Source organism: Petromyzon marinus, chromosome 31 (assembly GCF_048934315.1).
Source record: "Petromyzon marinus isolate PM22_M1 ecotype Great Lakes invasive population chromosome 31, UKy_Petmar_22M1.pri1.0, whole genome shotgun sequence".
In the NCBI taxonomy this organism is placed as follows: Eukaryota; Metazoa; Chordata; class Hyperoartia; order Petromyzontiformes; family Petromyzontidae; genus Petromyzon; species Petromyzon marinus.
The window spans coordinates 2,418,519-2,436,077 of NC_133697.1; the positions used below are offsets into that span (position 1 = coordinate 2,418,519).

General features: G+C 45.2%; 4 protein-coding genes across 4 annotated transcripts; all 4 read left to right on the top strand.

Moving 5' to 3' along the window:
- Positions 1-748: 748 nt before the first annotated feature.
- On the top strand, positions 749-1,212 carry LOC142929553 (histone H2A). Its single transcript, XM_076070976.1, has one exon. It carries the CDS (start codon positions 804-806, stop codon positions 1,182-1,184), a length of 381 nt encoding a protein of 126 aa, XP_075927091.1. The 5' UTR covers positions 749-803; the 3' UTR covers positions 1,185-1,212.
- A 1,623-nt stretch (positions 1,213-2,835) lies between these two features.
- Positions 2,836-3,577, top strand: LOC142929555 (histone H4). The gene has a single exon (XM_076070978.1). The coding sequence runs from the start codon at positions 2,951-2,953 to the stop codon at positions 3,260-3,262; it is 312 nt and encodes a 103-aa protein (XP_075927093.1). The 5' UTR covers positions 2,836-2,950; the 3' UTR covers positions 3,263-3,577.
- A 643-nt stretch (positions 3,578-4,220) lies between these two features.
- LOC142929550 (histone H2B type 3-B-like) lies at positions 4,221-5,232 on the top strand. Its single transcript, XM_076070973.1, has one exon. It carries the CDS (start codon positions 4,242-4,244, stop codon positions 4,701-4,703), a length of 462 nt encoding a protein of 153 aa, XP_075927088.1. The 5' UTR covers positions 4,221-4,241; the 3' UTR covers positions 4,704-5,232.
- A 16-nt stretch (positions 5,233-5,248) lies between these two features.
- Positions 5,249-6,223, top strand: LOC142929552 (histone H3). The gene has a single exon (XM_076070975.1). It carries the CDS (start codon positions 5,756-5,758, stop codon positions 6,164-6,166), a length of 411 nt encoding a protein of 136 aa, XP_075927090.1. The 5' UTR covers positions 5,249-5,755; the 3' UTR covers positions 6,167-6,223.
- Positions 6,224-17,559: the final 11,336 nt, after the last annotated feature.

The following is a 17,559-nucleotide window of genomic DNA, read 5'->3' on the forward strand; positions in this document are numbered from 1 at the left end:
AGCTTTGTTTTAACAGTAAAAGTATTAAAGGTGAAAATCATTTGATAGCGAATTAATCATTGGATAATAATTCACTGTTGTGTCTGGTGGCCTGTTCTTAATTGGAGTGAGCGTTAGGATCGCTAATTTTATCTTATTCTTGTTGTTGCCTTTTAATTTTTTTGTTGTTTTACTGGAAAATAAGGAAAAGAATATGTATACGATTTACCCTGTTGGCGTCTGGTGTCTGCTCTCTTGGTGTTCTGACCTCGGAGGGACCTTTCCTAAGGGGCCCATCAAACTCTTGTTCATCTGGAGATTTTCGCCGATAGCTGTTACATCCTCGCCTTGAGAGTTTTATTATTTCTTTATTCTTTAATGGTCTGTTTATGACCAACATCTGGTTTTTCGTGTTTCTGGCTTACTGGTTTGATTCATTAAAAAAATATATATATTGTTTGTCACGAAAGAAAGGAAAAAGAAATCTAGGTGTATGCATCCGTAAATATTCTTATGGATATTAATTGTGGAAAAAGGGCCGTATACAACACTGTTGGGGTGTAAAAATAAAATTGCGCAAAATTCCAATGTTCCTACCAGCCCACCCTGCAGGGACCTGTTTAAAGTCAACATCGAATCCTCACGTCCCGGCTTTTCATTGGTCTCTCAGGAGAGGGCGGGACCGACCGAGAGGAGCCATTCAGCAGCGACGCGCTCTACGATCCTCTTCTCAGCTATAAAAGTCGCTCAAGGGGGTGCGGATGATCATCACAACTCGTTCTTGCTTAGTCCCCGGTTCTTTTAGTATTCTCGGTCCCCTAACCATGTCAGGACGCGGCAAGACCGGTGGCAAATCTCGCGCAAAGGCAAAGTCCCGCTCTTCCCGCGCAGGCCTGCAGTTCCCCGTGGGCCGCGTTCACAGGCTGCTCCGCAAGGGCAATTACGCCCAGCGGGTCGGCGCTGGTGCTCCCGTCTACCTGGCAGCCGTGCTCGAGTACCTCTCTGCCGAGATCCTCGAGCTGGCTGGCAATGCCGCCCGCGACAACAAGAAGACGAGGATCATCCCCCGACACTTGCAGCTCGCCGTGCGCAACGACGAGGAGCTGAACAAGCTCATGGGCGGCGTGACCATCGCCCAGGGCGGTGTGTTGCCAAACATCCAGGCCGTGCTGCTGCCCAAGAAGACCTCTCAGGCAAAGAAGTGAACGCGCCGCCGCCTCTACCACCACAACAACGGCTCTTTTCAGAGCCACCCACTTGCTTGCAAAGAGCTCGTTCAGTCGTACACAGGGGTTGTGTTATTAGTAAGGACACCGTCGTCTCGTGGCCCTCGTCCCAAATGACTCGCAATTAAACGAATGCTCTGCTCATTATAGATACCCCTTTTCTCTAATTTGGGAACGGTGTTTGAGCAGCATTCCAACATTGCATCAATCATAAAACATGGTTTAGAATTAATTGAGGGCGTTAGTATTTTAAGAAAGTATTGTCTTTTTCAGAAAAAAAAACGTTATTTTTGAGCGGTCAGATTACATAGGCTATTTGACGCCATCACCTTACAGTACACGCGCACGAATTGACCGAAGTTTTTTTTCGGAAATGAGCGATGGAGGGCTTAAAAGGGACTGCGCTAAAAAAGTGAATCCGATCGGACGATGCGCGATTCCCTCCACCCTAACGGCTCTTTTCAGAGCCACCCACTTAGTTCAAAAAGTGAACCAGATGTTGCTGCGCTTCAATTAGTTAATCGTTAACACCTGACAGTGTATTACATTGAAGCTGAATGCGTGCCATATTCTGTAAGTCAAACCCATTTACGGCGTGGCGATGGTTGCTCGCCGTGCCTCGGCCCTGATCAAGGAGCTCGACGGTTGGTGCAGTCGTGAGGATGTGTAGATTGGATAAGTTACGTACATTCGCCAAATTAACTTGATGACATTTAACCACTCGATGTGTTTTAAGCATTGATGTGATGGGAGTAATCGAGCCCGAAAGCAGGCATCATAAACACAGGCGAGGCAGGTGGCAGCTCCCTCACTCGAACTGAGTGCAGAGTAATCTCAGCGACGTCCGCATTCTCGCTGCCGATTCTAATCTAAATCCAGATTCAAAATCGATGCATTCTTGACGAAACTCCAATTTTGATTATGTTGCACGTCTTCATTCCGTCATCATGTTACTGGTGCCAAATATGGTATTTAGTCTAAAAATGTATTTATTCCAGACAGCTTTACTCAATTTGCCTCCTTTCGCTCGTTCCGCCTTTTCACTATTTTTTTGTTTTGTAAAAATTGCAGTGCACCATCTAAACGTATCAATTAAAAATAATTTACATTCGTAATTATCGCATTGTTTTTTGCAATGTCTTTCTTATCTTCATCATTAGACCTCCTTTGCCAGTACCAAAATGTTTTATATATTATCATAGTATGTTTTTTGTTTGCATTTTGACTGCAGGTATTGTGGTTAATGCATACATGAATCCTTGTAATAAGGTTTCAGTTTTGTTGCAAGAAAAAAAGGGGAAAAACCCTATTATTAAATGACTTTCTTACTTTGGGACTAGTTGGTGACATTCACTCAACTATTGTGTTGGAAGCCGATTAGCTGCACACGATTTAAAAGTTAGTTCATCTTGTTCTACTTGAAAACAAGACCTTATTCACTCCACGTGCAATCTTGCAACAGATCGCGTCCCTCTCGCGTTCGCTGCGTGTGTGCCGAAATCATTACAGAGTGCTTCGAAGAAGGGTCATTGCCCGAAACGTCTCATACATTTTAAGGAAGTGTTATTGACGACGGTGGAGGGTTTACTTCGTCACAGAGTTAAAGGTCAGAGGTTTAAGGCGGAGCCATCGCGGAGGGCAGAGGTGGTCTGTGACGTCACAACGCTCCGGGTATAAATGCGGCTGCTGCAGGATGGGCGCGCCATTTCTCGCGAGCTTTGTCAGCAGTTGCAGAGTTAGTCGCCATGTCTGGACGCGGGAAAGGCGGTAAGGGGCTCGGTAAGGGAGGCGCAAAACGCCATCGTAAGGTGCTGCGCGACAACATCCAGGGAATCACCAAGCCCGCCATCCGCCGCCTCGCTCGCCGCGGCGGTGTGAAGCGCATCTCGGGCCTCATCTACGAAGAGACCCGCGGCGTCCTGAAGGTCTTCCTTGAGAACGTCATCCGTGACGCCGTCACCTACACGGAGCACGCCAAGCGCAAGACCGTCACCGCCATGGACGTGGTCTACGCCCTCAAGCGCCAGGGCCGCACTCTCTACGGCTTCGGAGGCTGAGTGCCCATCTCTCGCACATTAAACCAACCCAAAGGCTCTTTTTCAGAGCCACCCACCTCTTCTAAACTGCTTGCGCGCCAGTGTTACCAAACCGTTCACGAAATAAACTTTATAAATGGGTTGTTGCGCGCCAATTCCTCGTGAGCGTGGACCGGGCTCTTCTCGTGGACGCGCGGTGCCTCGAAGTGCCGTCTGCTGCCGCTCTGCTCGGTTACGATGTTTTCTTGTTCATGTGTTTTGCGTTTTGCGGTTGCACCCGATTCAAGAGCCGAATGGCTCACAGGGCTTTACCAAATAAATGAAACTGAGAACTGAGGTTCACGCAGAGATCCTTTGCTGGTTGAGTTAGCGAATCTTCATCTGCTTCCAAATGAATGAAATAAATCACAATATTCAAGACACGTCACATTTAACAAGGCGCAATTCTTGAACGCGTTAATACAGTACACATTTCTGGTATTTTTGCGTGAATTATTTTCAGCTACAGCCGATTCCGATATTACGTAGAGCATTTGGCGCCACAATCTTACAGCACATTCGTCCTAATTGACGGAGCGCGCCAGAATGCTAATATCCACCCGTAAAATACAGCACAACAGCGAAGTTATTTTTCTACACCGAGCGCTTGTATTTTTTCCAAATTGCGTTAATCAAACGCCCGTGCTGTATTAGACGAGTTGTGAAACAAAAAAAAGAAGCAAAAAAAAGCCACGCAAAAAAACACTATACTGTATTGGGTTTTCTAGTCATCCTTTTTAAAACAAAGGCAATGCCATGGCTTCCATTCACTAATATACATGTTTGGACATTACATTGTGTTATATTCACAAGTCTTTTTTGCAGTAAAAAAATAACGATATTAAAGTGAACATCGCTTCCGCGTTTCTCATTGGACGCTGATGGAGAGGGATGGTACTGAAAGAGCCACTCCGCAGCGCCGCGCACCACGATCCTCTGATTTGCATCTCGCCTACTATAAATGCAGATCAACGCACGGCCTACAGGCACACTTGTTCTCGTCCTTTCTGTACGCGTCGACATGCCCGATCCTCCCGCATCAAAGAGCGCTGGGCCGGCAAAGGTTCCTGCCCCCAAGAAGGGCTCCAAGAAGGCCGTGACCAAGGCTACGCGCAAGGATGGCAAGAAGCGACGCCACCGCAGGAAGGAGAGCTACGCAATTTACATCTACAAGGTGATGAAGCAGGTGCACCCCGATACCGGCATCTCGTCCAAGGCCATGAGCATCATGAACTCGTTCGTCAACGACATCTTCGAGCGCATCGCTTCCGAGGCGTCCCGCTTGGCGCACTACAACAAGCGCTCCACCATCACCTCTCGGGAGATCCAGACCGCAGTGCGACTGCTGCTCCCCGGCGAGCTGGCCAAGCACGCCGTGTCGGAGGGCACCAAGGCCGTCACCAAGTACACGAGCTCCAAGTGAAGCCTCGACTCGACCATTAATTACAAAGGCTCTTTTCAGAGCCACCCACATCTCCGAACCTGCTTGTGCCAGTGTTAGCAGGAGCGCAAGACGAAACTTCAAACATAGAGCACTTGTCCAGGGTTTTGGCATTGAGCGCCGATTTCTCATCAGCGTAGACCGGGCTTGAGTCGCAGCCGGGCGCTCGGTACTCGCGGTGACGCGAGGCGCCGTCTGCTGCTGCCGAATGCAGCAGCGGCCCCGCTCTCAGTTCACGCGGACATCGTTCATTGAGTGAAATGGAGAGATCCAGCGCATTTTTACCTGTACCCACGTGAAAAAAAGCAATAATATTTATGCCACATATTCACCATTGATTTCATCTGCAGCCGATCCAGATATAACATTGGATGTGGCGCCATAACCTTGCAATGCAATATATTTAATTACTGGGTGTCACGGCAAAGCATAGTGTGAACGCGATGTCGGAATAGGCGACAATTTCTCATGGGGCGAATTTATGCTTCAGTGATCGTGATTTTTATTTATTACAAGTGAAATACAACCTAGTTTAAATGTATTTTCGGGCACGAACTAACATTTTGCACGTATATATAAAAGTAAGCGCCTAGCATGGATGACTCGTGCAGTATAACTGATGATCATCTCAATGCCAAGATAATAGATATATATATGCCTGTGATCACCTCTTTCCGGCATTTTTGCGTATTATTGTTTCCAATAAAGTGCAGTTTCTTCACTTTATTTAGATTGATGCAGAGCACTGTAAAGTTGTTTTCGGAAAGGTTTTTGCTTGAGAAAAGAAAATCCGTTAAAGACATCAACGGCGCTCAAAGGTACTACTGCATTGTGATGCGGCATTCTGAAATGATACAAACTATGCACATTTTGTTTATTAAGAAGAGTTCACGACTCGAGATCAGTGCACACTGCCAACCAACCAGCACGCGCCCCTTCGCACGTCACGACTCCGCTGACCAGTGAACGCGCGCTCTGCGCTACATAAGCCGTCTTCTCCCCGCCTGTGAGAAAATCTTTGCTCTCACCAAGCCATGGCTCGCACCAAGCAGACGGCTCGTAAGTCCACGGGCGGCAAGGCTCCACGCAAGCAGCTCGCCACAAAGGCAGCCCGAAAGAGCGCTCCGGCCACGGGCGGCGTCAAGAAGCCTCACCGCTACAGGCCCGGCACCGTCGCTCTGCGCGAGATCCGCCGCTACCAGAAGTCCACCGAGTTGCTCATCCGCAAACTGCCCTTCCAGCGCCTCGTCAGGGAGATCGCGCAGGACTTCAAGACCGATCTGCGCTTCCAGAGCTCCGCTGTCATGGCTCTGCAGGAGGCCAGCGAAGCGTACCTTGTTGCGCTCTTCGAGGACACCAACCTGTGCGCCATCCACGCCAAGCGCGTCACCATCATGCCCAAGGACATTCAGCTCGCCCGCCGCATTCGTGGCGAGCGCGCTTGATCGCCCAGCTCGGCCCTCAAAGCACAACATAAAGGCTCTTTTCAGAGCCACCACTTTCGCATGAAAAAGCTAACTTGTGTGTCCTTTAAAGTCCGCATGCCTGTTACGGCGACCTTCGTTTGCCAGTCACGGCTATCATGAGTCGCAAGGCTTAAGCGACCAAGTTCATTTTCTATACCCCTCTGCTCATATTTTGCAATATCACAAGTCCGTGTTGTATTTAAGCGTTGTGAAACCATGTCTACATAATGTACAGTAAACGGCTGATTTCGGTGAAATACATTAACTATTAAACGCTGTTTAAAGCTCAAGCTGAAAATACGTTCGCATTTTGCAAACTAAGAGACTGAGTTATTCACGCACATATTTCTAGGCATTTGCCCGAATAGGCGGTTAAATTAATATATACACCGTATAGGCGCGTGGGATATCAATCATGAGCTCAAGGCTATCACTATGATTTCTTATAACAAATTATGTCCCTCAAATGATGATTATAAATAATACATTGATAGTGGCGGAATCAGCTTGCCGCTGAATTTGTTTACGGTTAACTCTATCATGCTTAATACTTGAACCTATTAAGTACGTGTATCGCATCGTTTCATTCATAAGATGTGTCCGCATACAAATTATATATATGGATACATATAATACTGGTAGGAACGAAGTTGTAAACTGAGTGTACCAGCCTGCAATAGATTACTGTGTCCGTCCCCTTTCAATACTTTAACGAAGTGAAATCTCGTGCTGTTGTTGTATATATAGGTGTTATGAAAATTGATGAAAATAATGAAAATTAAATGAAATTTGAGATTTGCATAATTTATCCGAAATTATGTTAATTAGTGTAATTATGTGCATAAATTATGCTGATTCGAGAGATAATCGTATTAATTTATGCGAGTGGGCGTGGTTATGATAATGCAGGTCGTTATGGATTATCAGGTCGAGCCTCGGTGACGAGGATTGTGTTATGAATTGGGATAACGCAATTAATCGTATGCAGTGACGCAGGCGTTGTGAGCGTGAATGAGAGAGAGACGATTCGACTCTGCTCTTCAATTCCGTATTATCGATAAGGATACGATTACTCTCGATTGAACATTACGGATTATGTATGTTATGGATCATGTGGTGATAGTGTGCTTATGATAGGTCCCCAGGATTCAGATCTCATACGCAGAACAATATTATGCAGAATTTCAGGAAGAATCACACACAAACCTTCTGCTTTAATCAATTTTATTTCTAGCTAACTTTAATTTTTGGATAATATGAAAAACTCAATCTCGGGATTTTGGAATTTCAACACAGCGTTAACACGATACCATCACGATTGCGTTGTTTCACCTCGATAGCGGCACCTGTGGTTAATTCCCGACGCGTAACGCAATCGATCGGTTGTTGAGAGAGAGATTAAAAACATGCGAACTATTCTATCAAACCTTAACTTTATAATATGCAAACTCGTATGCTTGAATTGTTACACAACACGGCACTTGGTCTTTGATTCGTATCCAATCCTTAATACATTCTGATATGCGAAGTTATTATGCTTGAAATCGTCAGCACAGTACCACGTTGATGTTCGTTCATTGATTCATAACGATTATGAATTTAAAGCGTTCGACTGTAATACTTCTAATTGCCTTATCAACACCACTCGATGGCCACAAAGCTTCGTTACTTGAATCGTCACACAAAACAGCATTCGGTCACTGATCATGCGCGGCCCTTAATGCAATTATTGTCACGTTGTTAACAATAGGATGACTGATTATTATGCAACGCTACTCGTTGACAGGGCACTCCAACCGGTATTATTCTTGGAGGCACAAATATGCGTTTGAATTCGTTATTTCATTCGTGGATACCGGCAAGATTATGCAGAAAGACAAATATTAACGAACGACTCAAGTATTCCTAATCAACTTCTCAACGCGACTCAATGGGTGGCGATGTTTCCTTTTGAGATCCTTATCTCGGGCCAATCTTTTAATTGATTGTGGCCAGACCCCTGACAGGGAACCGGTTGAACAAGCTCTCTATCCCCGCGAGCGGCGCTCCGTGGTGAGGAGCCAAGAATTAATCCTTGTTAATGGGTCAGTTGGTAATTTATGCGGTTAGAAGTACAGCCCCAGCACAATATTACAGAGAAAAATTATGAACACTCTTAAAAACGATGGATTATTCACTCGGTCGTTGCGATGTTTCCACAATCACGGATGGTTCAATGGCTTGAGGTTTTTAGGCTTTGTTAATGACCCGTGTGTGTGTGTTGAATGGTGTGAGTGGTGTAAGAGTAGGCCAATGTTCAGAATCGATTCTTTGCGTCAAGCAGACGTCTGGTTTGTGTGTAGTGGGGGGGCAGTGTATCATACGTATCAGTTGATTCTTCTTTCAGTAGTTGGTTCGGACTCGACGGACGTTGGTGAACGAGTAGATGCGTTGTTGTAGCTGAGATGACCGTCTGGTAGACGGCGTTAGAAGCACGCCCGCAGCGGCGCGCTGGTGCTCCGTCGTCGGCGGTTGTAGATTGCAGGCTCACGATTCGCTCGTGGTGGCGCTGGCCGCTAACAGCGGCAGCGGGTCGCCAATTGGCGACACTCGCCAATTCGGCGAGTTGTAGAGACGTCTCCGGCGTCGGTGATGGCTGCTCTTCTGCTGAGATGAGTTGAGCGGGTCTTCTGCTGAGATGAGTAGAGATGAGTCTTCTTCTGTTGAGCTGAGTTGAGATGAGTCTTCTTCTGTTGAGCTGAGTTGAGATGAGTCTTCTTCTGTTGAGCTGCCCCCGAGGGCTGATGAGTTGGCCCCGAGGGCTGATGAGCTGGTTTCAATGCTGAAACGGCTCCTTTTTATGCCAAAAATCTCTCCCCTTCTCGGCTCCCCCTCACGAGGTGGAGCTATCTTTGATCTGATCGTATGTCGGTGGGGGGGGTTCGTGTGTCGGTGGTGGGGGGGAGTTCGGGTGTCAGTGTGTATGTTTGTGTGTGTGTCATTTATGACATGGCCCTGTTCGGGTCTTTCCTCAAGCCATAAACATCAAGACAACAGACACCTCGATTCATCTTGGTGGCGTCTGGTTGTCTAATCCCTCCACCCAGAGAGAGGGGCGGGTTCCCCCCCCCCTTTTCCGTACGCGTTCCGACGCACAAAGAAATGGTTAAGATTTTTTTTAAGTTTAACATTTCACATCACAGTTGGTATCTTATCATACACAGTTATGATCCTGCTTGTGATTCATAGTATTTGATTTATTTCCAAGTGAAGATGCTCTTCCGAGCGTATGCATTTTATCACGTTCTGCAGGGAAAGACAAAGGTGGCCGGGAGCACCTCTTTATACTTTTGACTTATATTGCTCAAATACCATTTGGTCCCATGTTCGCCAAGACTCGTGTTTGTAACTGCGTCCTCCCGACACCTCTCGGTTTTACCGAGGTTCGAATTGTTATGATGGAATTATTAAAAAGAAAAATAATTATCATCCTGAGTTTAAGAGGTCCGTTTCTTGATTGTTGGAATCCATATCCCTTGGTTCTGTAAGGTTCTATAATGGAATGTCGTGTAAGGTTAACACGTTGTTATTATTAATATTATTTTGCAATTTTCTTTAAAACTTTCTTTGCCTGGTTGCCGTGTGTGGGGTGGGTGTGTCTCCTCATCAAACCCGGCTGGCTTTTCCAGATGGCCCCTTGTGATAAGGTGCAATTCCTGCTTCTCCGCGCTGTGAGAGAGACAAATGTGGTCGGGGTTGCTTGGAATATTGTTTAAACTCTTTCGCAAGTTTGCCCGTTGTCTCATTCCTTCTCGATAACCTTTGATGTGACTCGGTATTCTTGCTCCAAGCTTTGTTTTAACAGTAAAAGTATTAAAGGTGAAAATCATTTGATAGCGAATTAATCATTGGATAATAATTCACTGTTGTGTCTGGTGGCCTGTTCTTAATTGGAGTGAGCGTTAGGATCGCTAATTTTATCTTATTCTTGTTGTTGCCTTTTAATTTTTTTGTTGTTTTACTGGAAAATAAGGAAAAGAATATGTATACGATTTACCCTGTTGGCGTCTGGTGTCTGCTCTCTTGGTGTTCTGACCTCGGAGGGACCTTTCCTAAGGGGCCCATCAAACTCTTGTTCATCTGGAGATTTTCGCCGATAGCTGTTACATCCTCGCCTTGAGAGTTTTATTATTTCTTTATTCTTTAATGGTCTGTTTATGACCAACATCTGGTTTTTCGTGTTTCTGGCTTACTGGTTTGATTCATTAAAAAAATATATATATTGTTTGTCACGAAAGAAAGGAAAAAGAAATCTAGGTGTATGCATCCGTAAATATTCTTATGGATATTAATTGTGGAAAAAGGGCCGTATACAACATTCCGCCCTTTTAAAAATGATCGGTGGTCTGCCACCGGTTATTTTTAATATTAAAGAAAAATGCCTTTTTCCACCATGAACTATCGATTGTCTTCAAGTTTGTGATTTTTCCTTACAACGCGCGCGTACGTGTCACAACTTAGCATGATTACATTTGAAATAAGAAAATAAAAGAACAGGAAAAAGAGAAAAATTAAGGCAACATGTTACATCGGGTCTTATCAATTATTGCTTTGATTTTTGTTTCAGTGCCTGGGAAACACTGGATAGCGGTTTCGAGCCCGGTGGTACACCGTTTCCCTCCTGGCATCTCTTTGTTTAATGTTTACCAAGTTATTGGCAACCTTACTGCCACGTTTGGTCAAAAGTACAGAATAATTTTTCTCATGACCAGGTATTTTCGAGTAACCTGTGACCTTTCCATGCAACATCATCACATCGTCGTTTTGGTTCATCGTCGGTATGGCTTTAGCCAAATGAGCACGGTTCCTTGGTTCGTATCGGTAATTTTTTTTATCCCTCGCCTTCCCTGTGGGTTTATGTGGCGTGAAGCCATGTCGAGCGCCACCAGGATTAGTACACAACACGAGTTTCCGTGCTCGACTGTTGGGGTCATTTGCCTTCTCCGCAGCCATGTGCAGATTTGCTGACTCCGTACCACGATCTGATTCCGTGCCTCGATTCGATTCCATGTTTTTGCGTGTGCTGGATTTCCACACATTCCCCAATCCATCATGGATTTTTGTCTCCGTAACGCGTTTCCCTGGCACTTTTACTGTACTCTCACGCAATTTTGCGACACAATTGATCGCGTTTCCATTTACCAAACAAGCATGTTTCTCCTCCCGATCCTGTTGGTTATCATTTCCTGTTAGATCACGCTTCATGGTTAATTTTCCTTGTTCAATAGGTGTGTTCACCACGGGAGCGACTCTCGCGTTCCCCACCACATCAAAGCGTGTGCATGGCGCATTTAGTTTTCCACAATCATGGTTCCCCTCTTGGTTCTGTTTGTAACCTCCAGCCTGCTTGATTTTTTCCAAGGGCTGTGATTTTTTTTTCAGATCAGCGGACACCTCTTTCCCTGTCATTTTCCTCTCAACCAGTGTGAGCGATTTGTCACGTGCCCATGTCACCCTCTTTGTTACAGCCAAGCCATGTGTGCCCCTTGTGTATCGTGGAATGGGGAATCGGCGTGATTCTGCTCTTGGCCTATACACGCCGTGATTCTCGCGATTATGTGTCTTTGTGTGTCGTGGCCGCCCATTCTCTATGTGCCACTGTCGACCGTAATTGTTATCTCGCCATCTGTGTGGGTAATTTTGGCCGGCTGTGTGCCGCTGCATTGGGTGAAGATATGGTCCTGCTCTTTGCTTCCACCCGTGGCGATTGTCGCAAATACGCGTCTCTGCACGCTGCGAACGCTCTCGGTCTGTGTGCCGTGGAATTGAGCACTGGTCTGACTTTGCTCGTGGTCTCCACACGTTGCGATTCTCGCAAATACGCGTCCCTGCATGCTGCGATCGCTCCTGGTCTGCGTGCCATTGTCTCGTGTAATTGTTATTTGACCACCCGTGTATGTAATTATGTTGGTAATCCGTGGGTGCTTTTTGTTTTCTGCACTGTGGGCCTGCGTGCATCAAATGCCTCACATGTTTTTTATTTTCGTCTGATAGGCTGGTTGCCTTGTCCCGTTCACTGTGTGCTGTGAAATCATTGTTTTTAGCCCGGTACAGCCAAGCCATGTGTGCCCGATCCACTATGTGGTCTAAGGAGGCTGTCTCTGGATTCAAGACCATTCCCACAATTTCTGTAATCTCTGGACTCAAAGATCCAAAAAACATAATTTTGAACCTTTTGTCACCTTCGTGATACTGATCCACATCGCCCGCATAGTACGCTCTTTTAAATCGCATGAGGTAATCCCGAGGTTCCTCGTCTGCACACTGGGTCATAGATTTTGCAGCGTTAAATCCCTCAGACAGTGTTAAATATTCTCCAAACTTCCGAATCACTGCCAGGCTCAGCTTTTTAAAATCGTTCCGAACCTCGTATGGTAGCGACTTTACCCATGATATGGACTGTCCATGCAAGCTGCGTTTCAGCAAACTCGCTTTTTCATCTGTTTTCCTCAGACCCCTGATCATTGCTTCTGCTTCTACCGTTGCGATGTGAGTGTGAATGTCCCTGTTCTTATTGTGTGGATCAAAATAGGGAATTCTGACGAGAGCTTTGTCCATCAAGTTCAGAGTGTTACTACTGAACGAGTATTCGGAAAGTTGATCATCGTCATCCGAGTCAGATTCGGATGAGTCATTAACATCACGGTGGCGTTGCTTAACATGATTTTTGTAGTGTATTTTGCGCCTGTAACGTGGGTCAACTTTGCTCGGTGACTCCTGTTTTCCCCATGGCTCATACTTAGGTGGTTTTTGTGGGGTTTTTGATTTATATTTGTCTGGTGCGTCGTGCCTGTCGCGATGTTTGTGTCGGCCGTCTGTGCGTGGTGTGCGTTTTCCTGGAGAGTTGCCTCGGAGCTTCGGCTCCGCCCTTTCTCGCGTTATTAGTACATAATCTCCTGGTGATTTAGTTTTGATATTCTGTCTCACTCTGACTTCGGGGTTATCAGTCCCACCTGTTTCTTTTCCGAAATTTTCCTCATCCCATAATCTCTGTTTGTCTGTCTGTGCGAGAGGGTCTGAGTTCAGCGTAGCTATTCCTGATGTTTTTACATCGTGTTCGCTTTTCTCCCATTTTATCCAGTTCTTAAGCAGTGTCCCAATGTCATCAATACAGCTCCCCTTCCATGTGTCTCCCTGATTTGTTTGCTCTGTAGCAGATCGGCCTGACCTTTTTGGTACAAGTTCCCAATATCCCGCAATCCACTCAAAAATTACTCTTAATACGAGCATCTCTGGAATTTCACTTCAGAGTGCATATCAAAACAGTTGTATCCAGAATGCATCAGTTCGACTCCTGTGACTCTGGTATTCCCTTCAGAGTACGTATAAACAATTGTATCACAGGATATGGTCAGTTTGACTCGAGCAAATAATCTTACTTCAATTGTCTTTGTTATACCCTGCTACTCTGGAATTTCCCTTCAGAGTGCGTTTTTTGTTTGCTTTACACCCGTTACAGTCACAGGGCAACGTTAGATCATAAAACCTTGGTTAATACAACAGTGATTTGTTCCTTAATTCAAGCATAAACTGTCTGCGAGAGATCCCGGACGACGCGCCCAATATGTTGTATATATAGGTGTTATGAAAATTGATGAAAATAATGAAAATTAAATGAAATTTGAGATTTGCATAATTTATCCGAAATCATGTTAATTAGTGTAATTATGTGCATAAATTATGCTGATTCGAGAGATAATCGTATTAATTTATGCGAGTGGGCATGGTTATGATAATGCAGGTCGTTATGGATTATCAGGTCGAGCCTCGGTGACGAGGATTGTGTTATGAATTGGAATAACGCAATTAATCGTATGCAGTGACGCAGGCGTTGTGAGCGTGAATGAGAGAGAGACGATTCGACTCTGCTCTTCAATTCCGTATTATCGATAAGGATACGATTACTCTCGATTGAACATTACGGATTATGTGTGTTATGGATCATGTGGTGATAGTGTGCTTATGATAGGTCCCCAGGATTCAGATCTCATACGCAGAACAATATTATGCAGAATTTCAGGAAGAATCACACACAAACCTTCTGCGTTAATCAATTTTATTTCTAGCTAACTTTAATTTTTGGATAATATGAAAAACTCAATCTCGGGATTTTGGAATTTCAACACAGCGTTAACACGATACCATCACGATTGCGTTGTTTCACCTCGATAGCGGCACCTGTGGTTAATTCCCGACGCGTAACGCAATCGATCGGTTGTTGAGAGAGAGATTAAAAACATGCGAACTATTCTATCAAACCTTAACTTTATAATATGCAAACTCGTATGCTTGAATTGTTACACAACACGGCACTTGGTCTTTGATTCGTATCCAATCCTTAATACATTCTGATATGCGAAGTTATTATGCTTGAAATCGTCAGCACAGTACCACGTTGATGTTCGTTCATTGATTCATAACGATTATGAATTTAAAGCGTTCGACTGTAATACTTCTAATTGCCTTATCAACACCACTCGATGGCCACAAAGCTTCGTTACTTGAATCGTCACACAAAACAGCATTCGGTCACTGATCATGCGCGGCCCTTAATGCAATTATTGTCACGTTGTTAACAATAGGATGACTGATTATTATGCAACGCTACTCGTTGACAGGGCACTCCAACCGGTATTATTCTTGGAGGCACAAATATGCGTTTGAATTCGTTATTTCATTCGTGAATACCGGCAAGATTATGCAGAAAGACAAATATTAACGAACGACTCAAGTATTCCTAATCAACTTCTCAACGCGACTCAATGGGTGGCGATGTTTCCTTTTGAGATCCTTATCTCGGGCCAATCTTTTAATTGATTGTGGCCAGACCCCTGACAGGGAACCGGTTGAACAAGCTCTCTATCCCCGCGAGCGGCGCTCCGTGGTGAGGAGCCAAGAATTAATCCTTGTTAATGGGTCAGTTGGTAATTTATGCGGTTAGAAGTACAGCCCCAGCACAATATTACAGAGAAAAATTATGAACACTCTTAAAAACGATGGATTATTCACTCGGTCGTTGCGATGTTTCCACAATCACGGATGGTTCAATGGCTTGAGGTTTTTAGGCTTTGTTAATGACCCGTGTGTGTGTGTTGAATGGTGTGAGTGGTGTAAGAGTAGGCCAATGTTCAGAATCGATTCTTTGCGTCAAGCAGACGTCTGGTTTGTGTGTAGTGGGGGGGCAGTGTATCATACGTATCAGTTGATTCTTCTTTCAGTAGTTGGTTCGGACTCGACGGACGTTGGTGAACGAGTAGATGCGTTGTTGTAGCTGAGATGACCGTCTGGTAGACGGCGTTAGAAGCACGCCCGCAGCGGCGCGCTGGTGCTCCGTCGTCGGCGGTTGTAGATTGCAGGCTCACGATTCGCTCGTGGTGGCGCTGGCCGCTAACAGCGGCAGCGGGTCGCCAATTGGCGACACTCGCCAATTCGGCGAGTTGTAGAGACGTCTCCGGCGTCGGTGATGGCTGCTCTTCTGCTGAGATGAGTTGAGCGGGTCTTCTGCTGAGATGAGTAGAGATGAGTCTTCTTCTGTTGAGCTGAGTTGAGATGAGTCTTCTTCTGTTGAGCTGAGTTGAGATGAGTCTTCTTCTGTTGAGCTGCCCCCGAGGGCTGATGAGTTGGCCCCGAGGGCTGATGAGCTGGTTTCAATGCTGAAACGGCTCCTTTTTATGCCAAAAATCTCTCCCCTTCTCGGCTCCCCCTCACGAGGTGGAGCTATCTTTGATCTGATCGTATGTCGGTGGGGGGGGTTCGTGTGTCGGTGGTGGGGGGGAGTTCGGGTGTCAGTGTGTATGTTTGTGTGTGTGTCATTTATGACATGGCCCTGTTCGGGTCTTTCCTCAAGCCATAAACATCAAGACAACAGACACCTCGATTCATCTTGGTGGCGTCTGGTTGTCTAATCCCTCCACCCAGAGAGAGGGGCGGGTTCCCCCCCCCTTTTCCGTACGCGTTCCGACGCACAAAGAAATGGTTAAGATTTTTTTTAAGTTTAACATTTCACATCACAGTTGGTATCTTATCATACACAGTTATGATCCTGCTTGTGATTCATAGTATTTGATTTATTTCCAAGTGAAGATGCTCTTCCGAGCGTATGCATTTTATCACGTTCTGCAGGGAAAGACAAAGGTGGCCGGGAGCACCTCTTTATACTTTTGACTTATATTGCTCAAATACCATTTGGTCCCATGTTCGCCAAGACTCGTGTTTGTAACTGCGTCCTCCCGACACCTCTCGGTTTTACCGAGGTTCGAATTGTTATGATGGAATTATTAAAAAGAAAAATAATTATCATCCTGAGTTTAAGAGGTCCGTTTCTTGATTGTTGGAATCCATATCCCTTGGTTCTGTAAGGTTCTATAATGGAATGTCGTGTAAGGTTAACACGTTGTTATTATTAATATTATTTTGCAATTTTCTTTAAAACTTTCTTTGCCTGGTTGCCGTGTGTGGGGTGGGTGTGTCTCCTCATCAAACCCGGCTGGCTTTTCCAGATGGCCCCTTGTGATAAGGTGCAATTCCTGCTTCTCCGCGCTGTGAGAGAGACAAATGTGGTCGGGGTTGCTTGGAATATTGTTTAAACTCTTTCGCAAGTTTGCCCGTTGTCTCATTCCTTCTCGATAACCTTTGATGTGACTCGGTATTCTTGCTCCAAGCTTTGTTTTAACAGTAAAAGTATTAAAGGTGAAAATCATTTGATAGCGAATTAATCATTGGATAATAATTCACTGTTGTGTCTGGTGGCCTGTTCTTAATTGGAGTGAGCGTTAGGATCGCTAATTTTATCTTATTCTTGTTGTTGCCTTTTAATTTTTTTGTTGTTTTACTGGAAAATAAGGAAAAGAATATGTATACGATTTACCCTGTTGGCGTCTGGTGTCTGCTCTCTTGGTGTTCTGACCTCGGAGGGACCTTTCCTAAGGGGCCCATCAAACTCTTGTTCATCTGGAGATTTTCGCCGATAGCTGTTACATCCTCGCCTTGAGAGTTTTATTATTTCTTTATTCTTTAATGGTCTGTTTATGACCAACATCTGGTTTTTCGTGTTTCTGGCTTACTGGTTTGATTCATTAAAAAAATATATATTGTTTGTCACGAAAGAAAGGAAAAAGAAATCTAGGTGTATGCATCCGTAAATATTCTTATGGATATTAATTGTGGAAAAAGGGCCGTATACAACACTGTTGGGGTGTAAAAATAAAATTGCGCAAAATTCCAATGTTCCTACCAGCCCACCCTGCAGGGACCTGTTTAAAGTCAACATCGAATCCTCGCGTCCCGGCTTTTCATTGGTCTCTCAGGAGAGGGCGGGACCGACCGAGAGGAGC